The sequence below is a fragment of the Sus scrofa genome, chromosome 9 (genome assembly GCF_000003025.6).
Source record: "Sus scrofa isolate TJ Tabasco breed Duroc chromosome 9, Sscrofa11.1, whole genome shotgun sequence".
Classification (NCBI taxonomy): Eukaryota; Metazoa; Chordata; class Mammalia; order Artiodactyla; family Suidae; genus Sus; species Sus scrofa.
In genome coordinates this window covers 121,885,272-121,901,228 of record NC_010451.4, presented here as the reverse complement: position 1 = coordinate 121,901,228, position 15,957 = coordinate 121,885,272, and the positions used below count along the sequence as shown (strand labels likewise).

Below are 15,957 nucleotides of genomic sequence, written 5' to 3'. Positions count from 1 at the left end.
CTTTACTGAGTGGTGCTGGCGTTCACGGTTGTAAGCAGTTCTGCATTCAGAGCTGCACTTTGGGTATCCTTCCGTTGATGAAAGGATCCCATGTCAGCACAGCTTTTTACTCTATCACATCAAGAGAAAAAAACTTTCAGGAAGCAAATGAAAAGCAAGACACACTGGCTTCTAAAGAATTCCGTATTTATTTGACATAGTTTTACCATACACATCTCATGCCAACACAAGGAGGCACATACAAACCAACGCACCAGTTCCAGAGTCACATGGCAATAAATAAGGGTAGGTGGGTGGATCCTTTTTTTTTTTTCTTTTTCTCTTTTTTTTTTCCCAGGAAATGGAGACTTCATTTCTTTGTAACTGTACAAAATTTACACTGCGAAGGGTGAGGGCAACAATCCAGAGCTTAGGGGATCGGGGGGGATCTGGGGCTTTGAGGTCTGACTGCAAGTTCAGAGCAGCCTCTGGGATCCTGCAGCCCTGAACCTGTGTGTTTGGTTAACACAGTCCTCGAGTGGAGAACGTACAAATGATGCTTGTCTCTAGGTGGGCAGCCGGCGAGCGTGGGGGTGCCCTGCTCTGTCCACCTGTGCTCTGCCTCCCGAAGCAAAGGAATGCTTGGCGCACCTCCCAGACCTGCAGCTGACTCCTCCCCAGAGCTAGCAGCGTGAAACTGTGCTTTCAGTGTGGTCCTACCAAGCAGTGTGTGGATGGGATGACTTTGCTGCACTCTCTCTTTTTGGCTCCGCGAGTCCCCGTGTTAGAGCAGTTGGAGCAACCACGGCAAAAAGGGCCAATTGACCAGTCCAAGAAAGAGAGAGGCAGTGATGTGCTTTTTATTTAGCTTTCAGCATGCCCAGAGCCCTTCAGCAGCAGGCAATAAAACAAAACTCATTTCCGCTTAATTGAATTTGTCTTCATCTCACGGTTTCCAATTTTTAAAGTGCAATGTTTAAAAATGAGCCTCCTCGGTCCTTGCAAGACCCTGCTGGCTGAGGAGGTATGGTCATTATTTCCATGGTTAGAACCAAGTTGTCAGGGTGGCGAGCGGAAGGGGGGCGCGTGGGGGTGACGGTGCCGCCCGTGCCCTGTCGCACAGCACACAGCTTTTGCTAAGCTGAAGCCTCCAAGCCCTCCTGCCAGGAGGTGGTTATTTCAGAAGAACCAGCTCGAGCTTCAGAGACGAAAATGTCTTTTGTTTGTCAGATTTCTTAGCGTGAACTTCACCGTGAACTTCATTGTAAAGATCGAATGGCCCCCAGTGATCTTATCAGATTTCATGTTTTATATTGGCCAAAAAAAAAAACCAAAAACACCTTATTAAAAGACACTGCCAAATACTCTTCTTATGTCTTAATTTTGTCCTCTTTGTCTGGTGTTTCACTGTACTCGTTTGCAGGAATAAGATTATCAATACAGTAGTTGATTTTCATTTTATATTTAAACTGTCAGACAAAGCAAGAAAGAGAACGCACAAGGACAGACAGGAATTGGCCTCAGCATTCGCAGCAAGTGTCTGAAAGGGCCAGGATCCAGCCTCCCCATGGTGCAATTTACCCAGTGGGTCAGCTTTGACCTTGCATTTGGTATTTCCTCCATGGTCTTAGGACTTTTCAGCAAATACAGATTCTTCCATAGCCCTGCAGATCCCATGTTTGCTTATATCAGTTACCACTGGCCACTTAGTTTCTTTTTTTTTTTTTTTTTAATATTAATTTGCTCCTGGATTCGGAAGCCTGCCACCCTCGGGTCTCTCAGCCAGGCACTGCGGCTAACGGTTGCTAGTTAATTGCTTTCCTAGTGCCAAAGACAGGTCCCAATATTGCCAATGCCTCTAGAAGGTCTCATCTCATCTTTGAAATTCATCCCTGTCCTTTCGCAAGGGGGAAAAGAGCTCCCAGGTTACACCTTATACCTTAGTAACAGACTGCTGAGCAATAGAGGAGCCCCTGGACCTCCAGCTGGGGAAGGTGGTGGTCTGTTCCTCCCCATCCCCGAGCCTCAGAAGAGCCAAGGAACCATTTTGGCTTGTGGCTCATTGATGGCATTGTCCATCTGTAATTCTACCCCACCTGCAAGGAGATCACTTAAAATCTGAGACCAATTATGACTGTGCTTCCAAATGTGGCCCCAGGGATGGCTGCTTTCTGGAGAGGTGGCCCTGGGGAAATTAAATTGAACTCTCCAGGCTTTTTCTTTTTTTCTTTTTTTTTTTTTTTTTTTTTGCTTTTTGGGGCCACACTCATGGCGTATGGAGGTTCCCAGACTAGGGGTCTAATTGAAGCTATAGAGCCACAGCAACACCAGATCCAAGCCACATCTGCGACCTACACCATGCCTGATGGCAACGCCGGATCCTTTAACCCACTGAGCAAGGCCAGGGATCAAACCCGCAACCTCATGGCTCCTAGTTGGATTCATTTCCGCTGGGCCACGACGGGAACTCCTCTCCCGGCCTTCTGACCCGTGCTCGCTCGAGAGCTCTCCCAGCTGGCCAACCCCACCCACCGAAACCAAAGACCTGACAGTCATCTGCCCACTCCCTGGGCTCCGAGAGAGCCTCCTGCTGTTGTAGGAACGAGGAAAGCTGCCTGTTCTTGCCTCCCGCCCCACCCCCACCCCCACATCTCCCAGGGAATAGGGAGTGACCTTGATGAACCCATCCACAGAAACAAAAACGGGTCAATCTCACCTGATCGGAAAAAGTCGTGCTACACAGAAGGGGCCACTCCCTTTAAAGAGCCTGCTCTCCCCAAACTGTGCTCACCCCAACACAAAGCGCTCTGGAGGTGCCGTGAAATAACGACGCCAAATCATCGGTTTGGGAGGGACGGTTTTTAACAGCCTTTCTCCTGTGCTTTGTGAGCAGCCTGCCAAGAAGAGTGCACTTAAATTGTCCTCCAAAAGACATTAGCCTTTTTCCTTTTCTTCACATGGCTTGTTCACCTGCTACCTTGCCTTTCTGTCTCCACCCCGACCCCAAATACTCACATGATTGGGGAATTCATAATAGCACAGAATCAGATGGAACACACCGTCATTCCTCACCCAGAGCCTACATTTACAGGCTCCTCAAGCAAAAAGTCAGGACAATCAAGCACATCAAAAAAGAAGGGTACACTACAAAACTGACCAGGGAATGGAGGCCAGAAGGCTGAGCCAGAAATTTACTGACAGCGTACTTTCAAGAAGCTTAACTGACCTGAGTTCAGTCCTGGAAAGGGGTTTATAGAAGATGCGGCATCCCAAAAGGAAGTGTTTATTTCTTCCTTTCATCTGCCTACCATAGCCCTAAATCTTTGTGGTCCTCCAACCCACTCACAGAAGGAAGGGTCCTTGGGGTCCTTGGCCCCATCACTTGCTGCAAAAGAAAGGCAAGGCCTTCTTACCCTTTTCCCACTCTGCTGATCTTGTTTAAGAGAATGGGAGGCTCACAGAAGCAAACCACCATCTCCCCAGGGGACCAAAATCAATTCCTCCTGGCCACATGCCAGGGTGCACATGGAAAGCTTCCTGACCGACAGATGTGTGGCATAAGGGGGGAGCTGCAGCACCATTTACAATGGTATTTCCTGTAGAAGTGCAGTCCGTGGCAGAGACAGCAGCTCAGAAAGCAGGGGCTGGCCTTGCCCTTGCCTCAGTCTCAGTGATGTACCACTGCGAACCCACAAGCTGAGTCTCTGCACAGCCACTGGCCATAGGACTCTGCCTTTCCGGGCTCAGGACTAGAGCAGCACAGGGATATGTTAAGTCTGGCCAGCAACGCAGAGGGATGCAGCCCAAGACCACTTGCAACCCTTTGGACAATGTGAGGGCTGCTCCCTACATGCTTCCTCCCAACCAAGACAGGCCAAAAAGCATTGCTGATACTTGAAAGAGACGAAAGGTGTCCTTCCATCACCTCAGCTAGCACAGAAGAGAGCTCTCATGTTCAAAGGGCTGCCAAGGGTTGGCTGCAGGTAGCGGGGCAGGAGGGACAGTGGGTTGACCCAGCTCATCAAAACCAACTCCCTCACAACAGAAAATCATTTCACCCTACTGGATGAGAACGCTGGGAGCCTGGCATCTGCTGATTTGGCTAAACAGACCGCAGGTTTGGAATCCAAATGTCTACAAATGCTTTCCCTGATTGTCGTTCTGTCCTCTCCATATTTTAGCTTTGATCATTTTGGAACCCACAGCCTGTCTTGTGGATAAATAACACAAGCAAATTAAAAAGGCACATTGTGCACCAGGGAGCTTGTCAGGCAGTCGCTGTGACGGTCCAGGGCCACTCGGCTCCAGCCTCAGAGTCACCTGCAATGAAAACCACTTCTTGCCATCAGGGATTCAGTGCTATGGGTGGGATTTCATAACAACCCAAACTGACAAAGAGTCTCTGGCGTGTACTTCTGGGTAGGGAAGAGGTCATATGTTTCACAGCAAAAAGAAAAAAGAAAAAAAGCAACAGAGAGAAGGGAGAATGTTTTTGATATCAAACGGTGGCCATCAAAGTTTTTCACTGACTTTTAATGAGTGACTTTTCACTCTGAAAGTGGGAGTTCAATAAGGGTGGTCCTGAAATCACTTTTATCAATACTCAAGGGCCATGAGGCCTCTACCTTGGAAATCTCGGTTCTGGTGAGACCAGTGGTTCGGGAGGCATCTCGTGAGACCCTCCAGTCAGAGCCGAGTTCCCAAAGGCCAAGGTGGCCGGCCACAGTCGCCCATCAACCAAGCACTGAGCAGCCAAAGCCTGTAAGCAGGACGGGGAGGAGCCAGCAAGCCAGCACCCTAGCGCTCTGGGCTCTGCGCCCCTGTGCTGTGTTCTGAGAGGAGGCTGCTCTCCCACCGCGTCCCAGGAAAACAAGCCCTAGTGGGGTCCCACAACCTCCCCGGGGATCGGCAGAGGACTTCCATTGAAAATAATGGAAATTCACATTGGCGCACTTTTGATCCTTAAAGGCAAGTCTCTTTTGATCCTTGAAGATACTCTCTCAAGCCAGAAGGACAGGTAGGGTGGGGAGGAGAGGCGCTTAAAAAGGAGGATGATCCATTTCGTCGAGCCAAGAGGCTGGGCTGGTTGGAAAGTCGGGGTAGCCTACACTGCTTCCTGTGGAGATGTCAGAGGTGGGTCCCCCAGCCATGGCTCTCAGCGTCTGGCTTCCTCCCTGCCCTGCGTGCGCAACGATGCCCAAGTTACTGTCCACCGTGTAATCCAGCCCATTGAGCAAAGGGGCGTGGGATGGCAGGGACGATATGGAGGATGGAGACTGGGGGATCCCATAAGGGCTCCCATCCCTCAAGTCCTGATAGGATTGTCCTGTCCCGTCCATGGAGAAGCTCCCATTCATTAACTGTCCGCCTGTAACGTCCCCCACGTTGCCATAAATCCTATTGGTGTGGCCAAGTTCTGAGAGAATCTGATCCTCTGTGGACAAAAGAACGGAGATAGATCGTCAGCCGCCGGGACTCGGGTGGTCCCCTGGTCTTCACAACCTAGGCATACATACGATCAAGAAAGAAGCCCAAGCATGAGCTGGGCACCAACGTGTCAGCCTGGCATTCAGAGACGGACCCACGTCAAGGGGAAACTGGACAAGCACCTGACGAGACTGAATGCCCAGGTCCCAGGAGGCTGGACGAGTGTTTGGTGAGCCTTCCAGTCCCATGTGGCTGCTACACTGAGGAACACGAGTGCCTGAGGTTCCGTGGGTCATGCGTTATCCGCATCACAAATGGAAGAAACTCTGTGCTGACAAGAGTTAAGCTGAAAGCTTTCAAGCTGAGAAAAGCGCTGGGTTCAGTCGGTTGGGAAACAAGCCGACCCATATGGTCAGGGGCGCTGCGGGCCCCCCTAAGATGTGTACCAAAGCCATCTGGTCTACCTGGGAAAGTGGTTCAATACAAAAGGACCTGGTTTCTCTATTACTAAGCTCTTCACTGGGGACAAAACACTGACTTAATTGAGGCAAACGGACCTTCTTGTTTCTCAAAGAATTTCATTAAGGGGATCTAACTCTCCCCCTGGACGGATTCTTCTCTCCAATGGAGGTGAGACGTTTTTAGTCTTAAGAAAAGGGAGAGTATATCATTATAATCTTGTAGAAACCAATGACCTGGAGAAACCAATGATGTGTCAACCTGGGAGTCCACCTGCCCCCAAGAGAAAGGAGCTGGAAAGCCAGACTCAACGGTCCTGTGTGTTCCAACCTTGACTAGCAGCTTAGGGGGAGGTTAAGTAGCTTTCCACACCTCCTCCCCCACCAAGAGGCCTGGAAGGTGAGCAGAAGGCCCTTGAACCCTCCCCAGAGCCACCCCCCCAGCACATATGCAAACCCTGTGCTCCTGGAAGTCAGCTCATGCCATCAGCTACGCCGCAAACCTCCTTTCTACTCCCACCTGGGCCTTTGCTTCAATTCCTACCAAGGCCGCCCCGAGTGGATGGACTGCAACGCCCATCCCTTCAGCACCCCCCCCACTCCACCCATGAAAATGAAGAGAGGGAGGGGTGCCATGCCCTTTAAAGGGGGCAGGAGATGAAAGCTCAGCTGCACCGTAAAATGACCATGAATTGACCTTCTGCCTACACCAGCTGTCCCACATGACCAGGGCTCCCTATGGGAGTCACAGGCTCCCAAAGGGGACGGTCGTGTCTCCCAAGTGTAAGAATGCACTGGGCTTGCCCCAAACACACCCATGGTCAGTTGTGCTCATGGATCCCCACGACAACGCTGTGAGATGGGAAGGGAGGCGGCTATTCCTCATTTACGGAGGAGGACATCGAGGCTCAGGAGAAGGGAATCGAATGACAGAGCCGCCACGGGAACCCAGATATCTGACACCTATGCTCAGGACTCTTCCCTCCCTCACCCCACCACACAAGACCTTCCACATTTGAGGGCTCAGTCCATGAGAACGGCTGTGGCTACATGCAAACAACCTAAGCATCCAGAACACGCAGCCACGTGCAATTTTGCTGATGCACAAATCGCCATAGCGCATGCGGCAAAGCGTATGTGCAGGGGGACAGGATGAGATGAGTGATGGGGACAGGATGAAGTGAGTGGTGGGGACAGGATGAGGTGGGCGGTGGTGACAGGATGAGGTGGGCAGTGGGGACAGGATGAGGTGGGTGGTAGGGAAAGGGATTTCAGAAGGTCAGTCCCCGCCTCATGTGCATGCACAATACTGACTCCTCAGGCAGAGGGCCTGTCCAGGACATCCTCCCACCCCTAGGAGAGCCAGAGCTCACTCTAGAGGATCATGGGAGGGAGCCACTTCCCTTAATGGGGGTGGGGGTGGGGGAGCCAGGAGAGGGCTCAGGGCACAGGCTGGCACACTGCTCTCCTTCCCGGCCACGTGGGCAAGGAGGGGAGGTGTGGGCCCCACGGGCCGGAGAACCCAGCATCCATGCATCGGCAGCAGAGCTCTGGTCTCCGCCGCCTTGTCGCCTCCGGAAGGGCCACCCTCGCTGCCGCCCACCCTTCTCTGCACATGGCAGCGAGGAGCTGGGGAGGCCTGGAGCAAGATCCTGCCTGAGTGTGGGGACCACTGTAGCCCAGGGGCCTGTCCGCCAGCCTCAGCCACGCCCCTCCAGCGGTGCTCACCTCGGAAGCTCAGCTCACTGTCACTGACGCCGCAGTCCTCCGCGGAGCTCTCCTTCTCCTGCTTGCTGCTTCCCCGGCTCCTCTTGACGCTCTTGTAGAACTGCCCCCAGCGGTGCCGGCCCGCGTCCTTTTTCAGCCGCTTCTCCTTGGCCCTCCTGTTCTGAAACCAAACCTGCCACACAAGCACAAGGGACCCGTTCGAGGGCGCCCACCACGAACCCAAAGCCCCCTGGGGTCCCCAAGACAAGAGCCAAAGGCGGAAGCCACAGCAGAGCTCAGGGCCAAGTGTGGGCCGTGAGCCCCAGTCCCCCTGCTGTGCCTTAGACATCTGTCTCCGGATGGACATGGGTGTATATGCACGACCGGGTCACTTTGTTGAACAGCAGAAATGAGGACAGCCTTGTCAATTCATTATACGTCAATAAAACGATTGCCTTTGGAGATCCTGCTGTGTAGCCCTGGAAACTATGGCTGGTCACTTCTGATGGAGCAGGATAATGTGAGAAAAAAGAATGGATACATGGGAGTTCCCATCATGGCGCAGTGGTTAACAAATCCGACTAGGAACCATGAGGGTGCGGGTTCGATCCCTGCCCTTGCTCAGTGGGTTAAGGATCCGGCGCTGCTGTGAGCTGTGGTGTATGTTGCAGATGCGGCTCGGATCCCGCATTGCTGTGGCTGTGGTGTAGACCAGTGGCTACAGCTCTGATTAGACCCCTAGCCTGGGAACCTCCATATGCTGCAGGAGCGGCCCTAGAAAAGGCAAAAAGACAAAAAAAAAAAAAAAAAAATTAAAAAAAAAAACTTAAAAAAAAAAGGAAAGGAAGGAACCAAAAAGAAAGCTGTCTCTGATTCCACAAACTTCCTGGCCCTGAGCCCAACTTCCCAAGGGGATCAGGGACACTGCTGACGCGCTGATGTCATCACTGCCACCCCTGAAGCCTCTCTCTCCTGGAGGGCACAGGTGCAGGGACCGGCAGGACCCCTCCATCCCTGCCCCAGCCAGGGTAGCGCGGAGCCCCGGGTCTCCTCGGGCAAAGGAGCCCTGGGGGCCAGGGGGGCTGGCACCTCACCTGCACGACCCTCATGTCCAGGCCTGTCTCCGAGGACAGCTGCTCCCTCACGTGCCGGGCGGGCTTGGGGGAGTTCTTGTAGGCATTCTTTAACGTCTCTAGCTGCTTCGCTGTGATGGTGGTCCGGGGCCGCTTAGCTCCCGCCTCTGAGTCATCTGCAGTGAAAACCAGGAACCAGTAAGAACCGGGTCCAGCCCATTTGAAGCAGCCAGGTCCCATCCCACCTTCCTCTTCTCCTCACATCATCTTTTATTATTATTATTAAAGTATAGTGGATTGACAGTTTTGTGCCCATTTCTGCTGCACCGCAAAGTGACCCCGTCATGCTTATATAACCTCATGGAATCTTGCCTCCTCTGGGCAAGAGGGGGAGAATGGGGGCCATCCAAGGGGAGTGGTCCCGATGCCCAGGTCACTGAAAAGTGAGGACAAGGTCCTCCTTCCCTCAGCTCCCTGCCTGTCCTGGTCCCCTTTATTCTCAGTCGCAGTCAGGCGCAGGGAGACTCTGGGTGTAACTGGATGGGTCCTCCTCCAGCACTTAGACGCACTCTGCTCTCTGCCCAGCACCCCCGGGCAACTGCGGATCCACCCTCTGGATTCTCTGGGTCCCCCACGTGTGTCCTTTGAAGGGGGTCTGCTCCACACCTATTCTGCTCCCTTTTTTCCATCTAAGAATACCCTCTCTTAGAAACGACAATAGCTACCGTTTATTGAGCATGTACTATGTGCGTGGTGTTGACCTAAGAGCTTTATGGGTGTACAGTCCTCATGACAATTCTCAAAGGTGTCTCTTGGAGTCAGAAGACCTGGGTTCACCATCCTCATCAGCCAGCAGCATGGGCACACTCCCTCACCTCTCTGAGGCCTCGGTGGGTGGCACATCATAGGAATTCAGTCGCTGTGCACCCAGGCTCGCGCTACCATCAATCACGCCCACAGAAGAGGGGGACGAGGCCCCATCCTCTGTCCTTCTCAGGCTATTTTCTTCCCTAGAAGAGCCACAGTCATTCTCACAGTGCGGCCACCCAAGTCTCTCCCTGGGGTCCTGGGAAAGAGGAAGGAATCCAGAGCCACCGAGGCAGATGCTAAAGAAAAACCTCCATAGTTCTTTAAGTTCTGTTGTAAGGAATCTTTCCCTTCAGCCAGTATGTGGAGAGATGACAACACGACGCCATGTGTAATATGAAATAGTGCACTTTAAAAATATCTGTATATTGGAGCTCCCATCATGGCGCAGTGGTTAACGGATTTGACTAGGAACCGTGAGGTCGAGGGTTCGATCCCTGGCCTTGCTCAGTGGGTTAAGCATCCGCTGTTGCTGTGAGCTGTGGTGTAGGTTGCAGACACAGTTTGGGTCCCTCATTGCTGTGGCTGTGGCATAGGCTGGTGGCTACAGCTCCTATTCAACCCCCAGCCTGGGAACCTCCATATGCCGTGGGTGCAGCCCTAAAAAGACAAAAAAAATTTTTAGTAAAAAAATTAAAATATCTGTATAGTCTCTATATGCAAAATTTGGAATAATGAAACCACCCTCAATTTTTTTAATTCATCAAGAATTGCTTAATTTCAAAATAGCTTGGCCTAGTGAATTAGCAATTGTTCTCCCCATGGCCAGATGGCAGTGCCACTGGGACAAACCCCCATCACCCTGGGTTGGTGGCCCCTTGGTTCCACACTGCTGGCTACGTGCACAGAACTTTCTTCTTGTGATTATGGGGACTATTATGCTGTTATTTTAACATTCACTGTTATTATAATTTAAAATCTTTTTTATATCCTATAACAATGTCATCCAAGTATTCATTAAGTAGCGGTAGCAGTGCTCGTGCTGAAAAATGTACCCAAAAATCAATAACTTTGGTACGGAAGTTAAATGTGATAAAATGCTATAAGGGAGGCCAAGCGAGACCATGATACCCTAGGCTGTTAATTTAGTAGAGAGCATCTGGGAGGGATTGGAGAGAGTGCTGAGAAAATAAAAAGTAGCATTAAGGCAGAGATACACTTCGCTGGTTATGGATTTATGTGCTCCCAGAATACACCCCCTCCCACGTTTTACATTAATTCCTATGGGAAACTTAGTCTTAAAAGACGTTAGTTTTGAATTATGCAGGGTCTCTTAGCACTGGTACCTGGCATAAAAGGCAACCTCATTATATTGAAAATGCAAATATCCAATGAGACGTCACACATGAACAAAATCATTCCCACCAAGGTACAAATAGCTGATGCTCCATCCTTTGTGGAGCGCAAGGGCGGGAACCCAAAGCCTGAATAACAGCTTAGACGAGCAAGGAGGACGTAAACATGAAAAGAGAAAGTCACATGTCCCCCAGCAGATCAAGGTCCCCTGCTGCACTAAGGGTCACCTACATTCCACAGCGGGAGAGAGGCCCCTGCCTTGCAGGTGGCTGGGGGCAGGAAGAACACACCAGAAACACTCTGTAACCCTCAGCTGCTGGAAAACCTACAGCAGATCTCACCTCCCTGTTTGCATTTCTCCTCCACGCTGGTCTTGCCCTCACGTCGCGTCCCATTCCACAGCCTGTCTAAACTTCAGGAGACAGGCCTCTGTGGTATGTCCTCGTCTCCCCCACATCGAGCTAAGAAGCCAAGGCTCAACCAGGTATACAACTTGCCGGGGGACATCCCGAGTTCGTCTATGACCAAGCAGAGATGCCCACCAGACTCTGAGGCCAAATCCAGTGTCTTTTCACTGTTCTACAGAGATCTGCTGTGGGGCAAACCGTCCACTGGGTCATTCTTTTTTTTGGCCACCCTGTGGCATATGGAGTTCCTAAGCCAGGGATCAGACCCAAGCCATAGCTGCGAACTAAGCTGCTGCTGCAGCATCACGGGATCCTTAACCCACTGTGTTGGGCCGGGGATCGAACTTGAGTTCCAGCGCTCCCAAGATGCTGCTGATCCCCCTGGATCCTTCTTGCTGGTGGTCTCCCCTTTCTCTTGAACCATCCACAGCAGCAGAGGACGCCAGGCTGCAGGCGCTCAGGGTCTAAACGGAGCATCCGACAGCAAGAAGCCTACACCCTTCGTGTCTCTGGTGAAGGGCAGCAAAGGTTCAAAGGCAGCTGGAGCACTCTGGGTCCATGTGCAATGATGGTGTATCCCTGACAAGATGCCCTGATCTTCTGTGACATCATAACTGACTCCAAAGCAACAGCACCGAGTGAGTTTTAAGGGACCCGAGCAGATTCATGCACTAAGGCAAAGAGCTGGGAATAGACTTGCAGAGGCCCCAGAGTGAGGAGGAGAGACAGAAGGGCTGTCCAGCAAGAAGGCCAGAGTTACAGGGCAGAAAGGAAGGCCCTGCAGTGTCATTCCTTCCACCTCCATCAAAGCCCAGCTTGGCTCCAACGGCCTCACAAAACAGTCTCCTCACCACCACAAACCCTTTATTTTATTTTATTTTATTTTTTGTCTTTTTTTTTTCCCCCTCCCTTTTCTAGGGCCGCTTCCCGCAGCATATGGAGGTTCCCAGGCTAGGGGTCTAATCGGAGCTGTAGCCACTGGCCTACGCCAGAGCCACAGCAACGCAGGATCCGAGCCGCATCTGCAACATACACCACAGCTCACGGCAACGCCAGATCCTTAACGCACTGAGCAAGGCCAGGGATCAAACCCACAACCTCACGGTTCCAAGTCGGATTTGTTTCTGCTGCATCACGATGGACACTCCCAAACCCTTTATTTTAACTGCACTTATTAAGGGAAAAGCTGATTTCTCCTTGTATCGATCACACCTATACAATGTTTACATGGGGACCCGGGAAAGATCTGGAAGGAGATACATGAAATTGCTGCCGGTTTTTTTTTTTTTTTTTTCATCAGGCCCAGAGCTGTCAACAAGAGCTTTCTCCGGTAACACCCTGAGTTGATAAAAATTCTAATCTAAGGCAAACGACCTTGATGTGTCATGAGCTTGTGCATCTGAGAGTCCCAGGTTGAGTTTGGCCAAATGGCACATGTGGAGCTGAGGTTGGGGGCACAGCCATAAGTCAGGAGCCTGAGGTGGGGCTGCAGGAGGCGGGGAGGAAGGCTAGGCCTTTCTGAGGCGAGCTCTGGAGAATGCAGAGTGGGGGTTGGGATGGGGCTGAGCCCTTTCCAGGCCCTAGAAAGGCTAGTGAAAGATCCAGGGCTGGGCAAGAACATGGCCTTGGAAGGCAGAAGCAGCTGTGGCCCAGGCTGCCCCTATGAAGGGAGGCCTTCCAGGGGTGGCCGCTACCTCCTGGGGCCTGGCATCAGCTTCAGCCTGTCTGTGAGCTTCCGCACAGACCACTGCCATGGCCTTGAGGCAACCGGGGAAGGTGGTGGGGTGGGTGGGAACAGGTGGCTAAGATGATTGAGTCTCCTTGAATGTGGGACCTGGCTGAGCATCTGCTCCCCTGGGAAGGGCTTTGGGAGACACAGGAGGCGTCCCCCCAAGTCCTTGCCCTGGAGAAGCCTGTAGGCTGAGAGGGGAGACAGAACACAATTAACTGAAATATGCGCTGACCTGTTCCAAGGGTGTCTTGGGCCAATGTGGGGGCTCTTGCTGACTGAAGCCTATGAGCTGTGGGGGTGCTAAGGTACATGTGCACCCCCATATGTAAACTAAGGAGCAGCCCCAGTGTCCACTATAGATGGAGCATCCTCCCCGCCCCGCCCCAGAGAACGAGCCTCCAAGATGCTGAGCACAAGGTCCCTGGCTGCTCCTGAGCCAACACACTGGCACGGGAGACAGGCCCGCTCTCTGCAGCTGTAACCTGACTGATGGAAGCTTCAGTGGAGCTGCAAGTGCTAAGACTGAGAGGGCGGCAGTCTAAGATCCTCTGGGAAGAGGTGGGGTGTGAGCCGGGCTCTGAGGGGCGAGCAGCCCGGACCTGGGGCAGGGCCGCACCGGGGTCGGGGAGGGTCTGTGCCATGGGCTGGGGCGGGCTGATTACCGTTCTGCTTGGCCGTCTCGTAGTCCTCCTTGCACACCAGCCGCCCGTCCTCCATGAGGTAGAACTCGTCCCCCGTGGCCAGCTGCCGGTTGCAGATGATGCAGGCGAAGCAGGGCAGGTGGTAGACGAAGTCCTGTGCCTTGCGGACCACCTGGGTCGGAGGGATGCCCTGCTGGCAGGCTGTGCATTTTGTGCCGAAGCGCCTGTCAGGGCAGCGAGGAAGGATGAGAGCATCGGGAGGGGGGATCGGGCTCCCCCCCGCCCCGCCACCTGCCTTCATTGGCCCCTCCGCCACCCTATCACCCTGAGGTTCTGCGGGCCTCCACCCCTGGGCCACCCAGAGCTTACATCTGGTCCCCTCGGCCTCCAACCAGCCTCACGGCTTTGTGCCCTGGGGTCCGAATTGCCCCATGCCCACCCCTTCACTTCCCGGGGCTGGAGGAGTTTCCCAGGCCCACAGAGCGGGCTTCTTCACCTTTAAGGGGAGGCCCAGAGGACCAGCCCCCCCGGGGCACCTGCGCATGCCCATGGCTGGTATGCACAAGGCCCTGGGCAAAAAACTGCTTCATGTGCTCCCCACAGGAGGAGCCTGTGCGGCCGGGACGCTGCACACACAGGGTCCACACGGGAGCTCTGGAATCAGTGCACTTTGGCAGCTGAGCAGGGGTAACCTGCCGGTTGCCCCCTCATGCCTCTCCCCTCCATCCTGCACACAGCAAAGCCCCCTGGGCCCGCCTCCATCCCCGTCCCCGCACAGCCCCTGAGATGGGGGCCTGGGAACCTGCAGTTTCCTGCCCCCACCACCATTTGGGGCAGGGCGTCTGCAGACTTCGGGAGGCAAAATGCTGCCTCGGGTCTCTCCCCGTCTACACCTTTCTGGAGGGGCACTGAGGCATCGGGAAGGGGCCCACCGCCACCCTGGCCCAGGGAGACTCATTGAAAATAGAGTGCGGTTGGGTTATCCCATTCCGGCCATTCACACAGAGCCACGCCAGTGGTCGCAGAAGCTAGAGGGGAACTGGAGGCCAGTGTGTACAGGGCGAGGAAGGGGGTGCTCCTGCAGGTGAGCCTTCTCTGCTTCAGGATGGAGGCGGGAGGGCTTGGGGAGGAAGGGGCAGAGTTTAAAACAGCAATCAACCTAATTATTCATGACATTTCACACAGCAGAACTTTATCTTCTTCAGAATGAAAGACTTCGCCTAATGGATCTGGGGAAGGTTTGATTTTAATGGTCCTTTTAACTAATGCTTATAGGCAGCCTGATTTCCCCTGAAAGGACAGTACATATTTCATCCACATTAATACCAAATAAATTAATTATGGTCATGGCTATCATGATGAATCCCAGATTAATGCAGAATGATGGGTCTCTTGTGCAGTAATGATACCTCCTGGGGGGCTGCAGGGCCCTGGAGCTGCAGCTTCAGCCCACCTCCCAGAGATGTGGTATCACCAAGAGAAATGGGGGGGGGTCTCTATGTCTAGATGGAAAACCCCAAAAGAGCCAAGAGGGTGGCCCCTGGGGACCACTCTGCTGAGACGAGATCTGAGGAGGGTGTCCGAGTGTGAGGGGCTGAGGCATCTGGCTTGGAAGGACTCCAGACTTCTGAACTCCTGGAATCTCTCTCGGTTTGTGGCAGGGAGGGTGGTGTGCCTGGGAGCAGGCCTCTTTAGAGCAGGGGTTCTCAGCCCTGGGCTCAGAATGGGCTCTAGAGACCACCCCAAGATTGTTCAAAATTGTGCATGGGGGGTGGCTAGGCTTTCATCAGATTTCAAGTCCAGGATCCAGAATAGAAGCGGGAATGTTGAATAAATAAATCAGTGAATAATCAACCATGCTTTTAGAGGATGTGCGCCAAGATGGAGAAATCTGGGGATAAAGAACCAAGTCTGCTGTCAATTCTAGATGGTTCTGTCCCTCCCCGAGTACAGGTGAGACCAACAGCTGCTGTCTCGCCAGAGTGCTTGTATCAGAGAGGAAGGCAGGCACTCAGCTCTACTGCGTGTGTGTGTGTGTGTGTGTGTGTGTGTGTGTGACAGAGAATGAGAGCCTGCATGTGTGTTACTAGACTGTGTTTTCACATTGCCTGTGGTTTTTCTATTCAATGCAGGCCAATTCACAAAGCAGGTGTTCAAAACAAAACAATGCCTTCATCCTCCTCCCTGCAAACCCACCCAGATAAATCACCAAAACCCCAGGGTGTGCAAAGCCTTGGCTGCAGAGGCTGGAAAAGAAGCAGCTCCAGGGAAAAACTCAAATTGTCCAAAAAGCAAGTCCTATCTTGTGGCCGAATCAAGCAGGGTGGAGACTGGAGGGGGAGGGGGGCTGGGCGGAGGAGAGCGAAGCCC

At 52.9% G+C, this 15,957-nt stretch overlaps 1 protein-coding gene across 1 annotated transcript in view; it reads right to left on the bottom strand.

Moving 5' to 3' along the window:
- Positions 2,607-15,957, bottom strand: part of LHX4 (LIM homeobox 4) — a 47,626-nt gene continuing 34,275 nt past the window's right edge. Inside the window, exons 3-6 of the mRNA XM_021063752.1 lie at positions 13,609-13,811; positions 8,666-8,820; positions 7,593-7,764; positions 2,607-5,413 (exon numbers count right to left, since the gene is read on the bottom strand). Of these exons, the coding sequence (XP_020919411.1) occupies positions 5,019-5,413; positions 7,593-7,764; positions 8,666-8,820; positions 13,609-13,811 (925 nt within the window). The 3' untranslated portion in view covers positions 2,607-5,018. The remainder of the gene's footprint in view (positions 5,414-7,592; positions 7,765-8,665; positions 8,821-13,608; positions 13,812-15,957) is intronic.